This window comes from Montipora foliosa, chromosome 5 (genome assembly GCF_036669935.1).
Source record: "Montipora foliosa isolate CH-2021 chromosome 5, ASM3666993v2, whole genome shotgun sequence".
NCBI lineage: Eukaryota > Metazoa > Cnidaria > Anthozoa > Scleractinia > Acroporidae > Montipora > Montipora foliosa.
Genome location: NC_090873.1, coordinates 30909419 through 30916918, shown reverse-complemented (window position 1 = coordinate 30916918; position 7500 = coordinate 30909419). Strand labels below are relative to the sequence as shown.

Sequence of the window (7500 nt, the reverse complement as noted above, 5' to 3'; positions counted from 1 at the left end):
CTTCCTAAGAGCAGCTGAAGTTGAAGCCGCTCTGGTACTGTGTGGCTTAAAACTCTCAGTATCTATAGACCTCTTTCATAATGGCGGCCAAATAAATTATTCTTTTGTTTTAATGCTAATAAGCCCTACTAACCTCGCTACGACGAGCAAATTTCAAAAGAATATTTGTTTTAAAACGAGGGCAGTAGGTCTAATTAACATAAAGACAAAAGAATGTAAAGTTGGTCGCCATTTATGAAAGTGTCTATACCTGCTTTCTTCATTACTGTTTTGACCCATCTAGAAATAGTACTTTGACAAACAGGGTGATGTGGTTTGCTATAGCTAAGGAAAAGTCTAGTATGGTCAAAGCTTCTAAGTGAAGCAGTTCTTGCAACATACTCCTCTAAGTATGTCATTACACATAATCTCCGGTCAGCAGGATATGCAGGCAGAACCAAAACTGGTTGTGGCTTTCCTAGCTTGGACTGTTTAACTAGTTTCTCAAGGTAAAACTTGTATGATGATTTCCCTGTAGTCATATGTTTCGTGTCCATTAAGTATACTGATTGGCACCTCTGTCCAGTAACTAACATACACAACATATTTAAACTAACTTAAAAGTTAATAGATTCAAGTTCAGTTCCTTAGCAGGACTCCAAGTCTTAAGCAAACTCAAAACTGTAGACACATCCCAGGTACTTTGATATCGTGGAAGAGGTGGCCTGGACTGGAAAGTTGCTTTAACAAGTCTCTTGATCAAGGGGTGTTCACCCACTGTGTAAGGGCTATCAGTCAATTCAACAGCAGCAGACAATGCAGATCTGGCAGTGTCAATTGCTGAGTAACTACTCCCAGTGTCATGCAATTGTGTCAAAAAGTCAATAACACTGGCTACAGATGGATGAATGGAATTCTCATTTCTTTCTGTTGCAAAGTTTCTCCACTTACCCAGATACACTCGGTACTGTTTGGTGGTCCCCGATCTCCAAGATTCCATGGTGATATCCCAAGCTCGTTTTGAAATGTTTTGCTGTCGCAGTCTCGCCCGGAGAAGAGACATGCCATCATTTGACATATATGTCCAATACACCGACATAATGAGATTCCTGGTACGTCACAATAGACATCACAAAGTGTCCAGCTCTTTATGTCTCGCAAAACTGTTACCATTTTTTAAGGATTAAGGTTGGGGGACACTTTATGATGTCTATTGTAAAGTGCCATGAATCTCATTATGTCGGTGTATTGGACAACCCTCTCATTTGAAGTTTGGGCCATAGAGGGTGGAGCTTGGTCTGGTCGTGTGGCAACCGTAGAAGGGATTCTTCCTTGGGTAGAAGTACTGGTTTGCTGATTAACATCCGACTCATCTTGTGTTCTCCATAGTGGGGCTATGACTAAGGCTCGGCTTTGATCCTCCTGCAACTTTTGGAGGACCCTGGACAACATGCTGAAAGGAGGGAAAATATACACAAATTTATGTTTCCAACTTAAGGACATTGCATCAGTTGCAAAAGCATCAGGATCTGCATGCCAGGACAAAAAAAGTTTAAACTGATAAGTGTGTCTAGAAGCAAATAAATCTTTTTCTGGTCTGCCCCAACGTTTTACTAGCAGTTTGAAAATACTGGGATTTAACTGCCATTCAGTCCTATCTCGAAATTTGCGACTAAACCTGTCAGCAGTCTCATTTTGAATTCCTGGAATATGGGTGGCAGTGAGCCAAATCTTCCTCTTGAGGCACCAAAGCCAAATTTCTGGTGCTAACTTATTGCATGGTTTAGAATGGGTACCACCCATATTATTAATAAATGTCACTGCAGTAACATTATCAAACTGTAAAAGAATGTGTACACCTTCATCTTTAGCACAGAGTGCCTGGAGGCCTAGTTTAGCTGCCTCAATTTCAAGACAATTGATATGCTTATTTTCAGCAATCTCTTGGGCAAGTCATCTGCCTCCAGTTGGTCTCATACCATCTCTGTGCGCGCCCCATCCTTCCAGGGAGGCATCAGTTGTCAGTGTAAAATAGGGATTACCATGAGAAATTTTCTTTGGGTATTGGGAACTTTTCTCCATCCACCACCGAATATCTGATTTAGCAAGCTCTGAAAGCTGCATCTGAGCTTCAAAGGAACCCTGATGTTTTTTAAGAGCATCAATTTTCTCAATTTCAAGCTGTTTGTAGCACAAGGGTCCATATTCTACACCAGATGAACAGGAAACTAAAGTACCAATCAGTTGAGCAGCTTCTCTAATCGAGCATGACCGTCTGCTTATAATATCTTGTCCCAAAAGAGTAATGTTATCAATTTTGTCTTTAGTGAGACTAACAGTCATAGAGATTGAGTTCAACACAAATCCTAGGTTTACTATAACTTTAGAGTGACTGATTTTTTCCCTGAGACAGTAAAGCCTAGGTCATTAAAAAGGGCATATGTGTCATTGACATTTGTCTGACATTCAGCAAATGTATCGCCAAGCAGAAAACTGTCATCAAGATAGCCGCTAGAAACATGACTTCTAGTTCGCAAAGCGGAGTACACTCGTTTCATAAGTTTGGTAAAAATTCGCGGTGCAGAGCTAAGACCATTAGGCAAGGTAACAAATTTATATAACTGATCTTGTACTTGAAATTTCAAGTACTTTTGTGATTCTGGGCTAATGGAAACTGAATAATATGCATCTGTTAAATCAAGGGATGAGATTTTGCCTTTGTCTTTCTGACTATCGTCGAGGCTGGTAGTGGGGTTGGCTTCGCTGTGGCGGATGTTTGTAGCCGCCCCTCTGTTTGCCGACAGAGCCTCTGCCCCGGCCTAAAAAAGGGAAAGGTCTTCTTTGTTCTGACCTCCCAAGAAAGTTCTGACCACTACCATGATGTCGTTTCTGCTTGATTGTTACTTTGGAAGTAACTTTACTGGCTTCTGTCAAATCTTTCACTGACTTACCAAGCTCAGTGCCAAACAACAGGCCATCCTCAACTGGATTTTGGTCACTGCAGAGAAGGCGGTATTCTGTTTTCATGGCACCCTTAAACAAAGTCCTCCTCTGAGGTCTATTTCATGTGACGAGTCACATAAGAGTGAAATGCTATCAGACAGAATTTTTGTAACTGCTTCCGTGGTGGGCAAAGGTTTCTGGCCTTTTTCAGCCTTCATGTAATCATCTAAAAGTCTGGTAACTGCAGTTATTCCCTTCAATAGGGGTTTTTGGGCTTTCGGAAATAGAGTAACGACGGAATGCAGAGATCCCGATTTCTCCCGTTTAATTGAAGTTTTCTCTCTAAATTTTCACAGCAAAATATGGAGCTAGCGATTCTGACGAAAATACGTGATCTTAACTCACATAACTTGAGTAATGCAATTTCATACGATTCAAACCTTGACAAGAATATAATTGCTTCTGTCTGACACACGTCAACAACTACTTAAGTGACATATATAGTGTTTCAACAACAAACTGCACAATTCCCAAAACCCTCCCCTATTTAGCTACACAGGAAATAAACATAAATGAGAGTTGTGCAAAGTTCTGAGTTCGCCCTCTAATGTAAAATAAACTAAACGCGTATTGACAGGATATCTGACACGTCTATCTCAGGGCTCAAAATTGTTTAGGAATCGTCTTCGCTTTGTGCTACGTCACGGATCCTTAAATTTGCGGCAACGGCTGCGTCTCGCCTCAGCCTGAATTCCGGAGTTTCAGTACGTAATGCTGTTGAACCACCTTCTTCCGCTCTTGGTTGGTCACAGGATAGCTCTAGTGGAAAGAGATGCTACACTGCTCGCTCTAGGCGCGAGGTGCCTACGCGTAACTTTACAGCGCGAACCACACCATCGCGTCCTTCAATGGTATCCGTGACGATGCCAATCTTCCACTTTCCTCTATTCTTGTCTTCGGACTTGATCAAAACGACCTCACCTACTTCAGGATGGCGAGGCTTTCCTGGATTCTTCAGATGGTGACGTTCACCGAGTCCCTTCACGTACTAGCACGTCCAACGTTTCCAAACTGCCTCTTTGCAGCGCTTGAGATGTCTTGCCCGCTTGCGTAAATCCTTGTTGTCCCAGACGATGGGTTTCCGTCTCAGTTAGCACATTGGATGGACCGAAAAGTAAGGTGTTAGGAGTCAAAACTGAAAGTTGCATGTCGTCTTCCACGTAGCTCAGGGGCCTATTATTCAACGAGACCTCCACATCTAGGATGACCCGTTTTCTATGGTTTTGTATATTAAGCTTCTCTTGACTAGCCCAACCATTCGCTCGAATTGCCCACCCCACCAGGGCGCTCTACTAAGGTTAAACTGCCACTTGATTTCCTGACGGCAAAGGAACTCATTCAGACGTTCGTCGGCCCTTACTGTTTCGAGCCATTTCGCTGCTCCTACAAACGTACGCCCATTGTCTTAGTAAATCTTCATTGGTCGGCCACGATGAGCGATGAATCTTTTCGGGCTTCGTATAAACTCACTGGTATCCCTCTCGTCAAGCTGCAGGCATAAAGCGTGATATATGCTTTTTCTTCAAGATTCTTCCTCTTTCGGTACTTTAGTGGTCCTTCAAAGTCATCTCCAATGACTTCAAATGTACTGTGGCCTTCCGCACGATCTTTCGGTAGCTGCCCAGGCGGTGGAACGGCAAAGGCTTGGGCATTGAAACGCTTGCATCCATGACAGTTCTTAACCACTTTCTTGGTAAGGCGTCGCAATCTGGGAATCCAATACTGTTCCCGCACCTTTGCCATAGTGAGACCAACTCCCCCATGGAGTGTGTTTTGGTGGGCTTCTGCGACTCGCTTATCTGCAAACTGGTGGGAATTCGGTACGTATATGGGATAATCTCCTTGTATCCGTCCTCGGCACTCCAGAAGGCCATTATCTTTTTCTTGAAGGTTCAGTTGCAGGCGATGTTCTTCGAATCTTTCACCATTTTTGAAACTTTCTTGCACTCGCCTCAGCCAGAGGAGTCTCTGCTGCTTGATCTCTTCAGTGGTGAGGGGGCGCTTGATTCTATTGATTTCAGCTTTCCTTGAGTTGCCAAAGAACCGAATCATCCATGCACAGATTCGAAGGCTTCGCCACAGACTGTGTTTTGTCAGCAAGATGTCTAGAATGTCTGTTCGTGCTTGTGCGACGGCAACCACTTCTCGTATGACCTTTGCTTCCGCCTGGCTCTCAGTTGTAGACGTTGTGATAATATCTGCTGGCCATAAATCTCGGTCTAGTAACCAATGAGGTCCACTCCACCACAACTTTTCTTTTTTACACTTCCACTCCGGCTTCCGAGGTCTGCTGGGTTGTCCTTGGTACTGACATGACGCCACTTTAATTCTCGATGTTGCTGAATTTTGTGTACGCGGTTGCTTACGAACTGCTTGTAGCTCCCACTTCCCTTGATCCAATGCAAGGCAACACTGCTGTCCAACCAGCAGAACATCTCCCCTACATGGAAACCCTGCAATGATTCTTTAACGTTAACTATGAGATTCGTGGCCACGTGGCCGGACACCAGCTCCAGGCGAGATATGGTAAGACCCTGCTTGGCCAAACGCGATTCCGCAGCTGCCAGCTCCACACTGTCCCCTGATGGCTGTGATACGATGGCATATACTGCTGCAGAAATCCCTCTTCCACTTGCATCGCCAAAACAGTGTAATTCGATGTTGCTGATCCTTTCTCGGTGCTTGGCTAGGGCCCTAGGAACAGAAATGTTCAACGGTAACTGGCTTTCCCACTTGATCCACTTGCTTGCCAGTTCACCAGGAAGCTGAGCATCCCATGCGACTTTGGACTCGCATGCCTCGGGGTAAAGAAGTTTCCCACTCAAGGTCATTGGTGACACAAGACTTAACAGGTCGTAGACTCTCGCTATCTTTCCTAGCACTCCCCTCTTGGTAACACTCGCACGATCAGCAGGGAATTTTATATCTACAACATCGTCATCTTTCTTCCATGTTAGTCCCAGAATTGATCCTCCTCCCGCTTTAGGCGTACCCAGCTGCTCTTTAGAAAAGCTACTTTCTTCACTCATAGATTCCTCAGGGGCTTCCAGTTCCGGTATGTTAAAGTGCCACTTGTGTAGCTTGATTGAGGCTTGCCCAAACACGTCAATAGCACCAGCTTTAATTTCTTGAGCTTCTCTTACTGTAGGTCCACCACTGACGAGATCGTCGACGTACAGGCTTTTGTCTATTTCTCTGATAACGTTTGGGAACTTAGCTCGGCAGGATTCCAGATGCTGCTTGATTACACCCGCTAGAAGAAATGGGGAAGATGCGAGCCCAAAGAGCGCCCTTGTAAACCGAAAGGTCTCCACTCGTTTAGTTTCTAGGTCACTGATCCAGTGAAATCGTAAGGTGTCTCTGTCTTCTTCCCGTATTCTGATCTGTAAGAAGGCCTGCTTCATATCCCCGATCAGTGCCACTGGTTGGAATCGAGCTCGAACCAACAATTTGTTCTGTAATGGGGGTCCCACGTGAAGACACTCATTGAGTGACGGAGCCTTTTCTGACGCACGGGCTGAGGCATCATATACTTACTATACGCAGCTTTGTACTCTCGGCAGACTCTCTCACAACTGCCTTATGTGGGATCTAAAACTCTTTTCCAACTGGTGGCCCGGAAACTCTCTCCACTATTCCTTCATTCAACTGCTCCCTGATCACGTTGTCATAACGATTCAAAATGTTCCCTCTCTCCAGTTTTCGTAGAAGGGAATCCAGCCTTTGAAGACTGCCTCCCTCATTGCTTGGTGGGGGTGGATGGTTACCCTTACCCAAGGGAGTCCTGTTTGGTACCATCCCTCAGGACTTTGCTGTAACTGCTTCTAGAACTCGCGATACACCTCTTCCTGGTCCCCAACTGCAGGGTCTTGCACGTCCAAGCGGCAGAGACTTTCGTGATCTGCTTGGGATGTCTGTGTCAACAGCATTTTGGACAGATCTGGTTCGCTCCCAGGGGACATTATGGTCCAGCCAAATCTTGTCTTTTCTGCGACAGGCACTCCTGGTCTTCCAATTCTTGGACCTTGCTTGCTTTTGATCCGGGCAAACTCACTGGCCCCAAGGATGAGGTGAACCGGTAGCATGGTTTGGGTGTTCTCGTCTAACATCCTCACTCCCTTTAGATGGGAATAGCGGTCAAGCATCTCCCGGTACTTTGGATTTTCGAGCTCCAGTAATGTGGGTTTCCCAACGCGAGTGACTTCCACCATTAACCGAAAATCTCCTTCAAGACTTGCCACCTTCACATGTGTGAGCTCCACTTCACGGGTGTCCACGCCCAACATCATTTCGATTTTGCGAACTTGCCGTTTGCCAGGTTTCGCTCACACGCGGTCAAGGAGAGTCGCTGACGCGTATGAACTCCCAGCGCCGGTATCCAGCAATTCTCGGCATCTCACTCCTTCCACCTCAACCACCACAACAGGATAAACCACCGCATCATCCCTTGACGACGTAGCTGTCGTAAGTTGCGCAGCCCCATCGCAGATAGACTTATGATGCCGTTGGCCACACTTA

General features: G+C 45.3%; 2 protein-coding genes and 1 pseudogene across 2 annotated transcripts; all 3 read right to left on the bottom strand.

Moving 5' to 3' along the window:
• LOC138002593 (uncharacterized) overlaps positions 1-3140 on the bottom strand; it is a 3263-nt pseudogene extending 123 nt beyond the window's left edge.
• Positions 3141-4398: 1258 nt separating this feature from the next.
• On the bottom strand, positions 4399-5034 carry LOC138002592 (uncharacterized). The gene has a single exon (XM_068848608.1). It carries the CDS (start codon positions 5032-5034, stop codon positions 4399-4401), a length of 636 nt encoding a protein of 211 aa, XP_068704709.1.
• A 167-nt stretch (positions 5035-5201) lies between these two features.
• On the bottom strand, positions 5202-6386 carry LOC138002591 (uncharacterized). Its single transcript, XM_068848607.1, has one exon. The coding sequence runs from the start codon at positions 6384-6386 to the stop codon at positions 5202-5204; it is 1185 nt and encodes a 394-aa protein (XP_068704708.1).
• Positions 6387-7500: the final 1114 nt, after the last annotated feature.

Coding starts and splice junctions, on each gene's coding strand:
- LOC138002592 (XM_068848608.1), bottom strand. CDS start 5,034: ATGATTCGGTTCTTTGGCAACTCAAGGAAAGCTGAAATCAATAGAATC.
- LOC138002591 (XM_068848607.1), bottom strand. CDS start 6,386: ATGAAGCAGGCCTTCTTACAGATCAGAATACGGGAAGAAGACAGAGAC.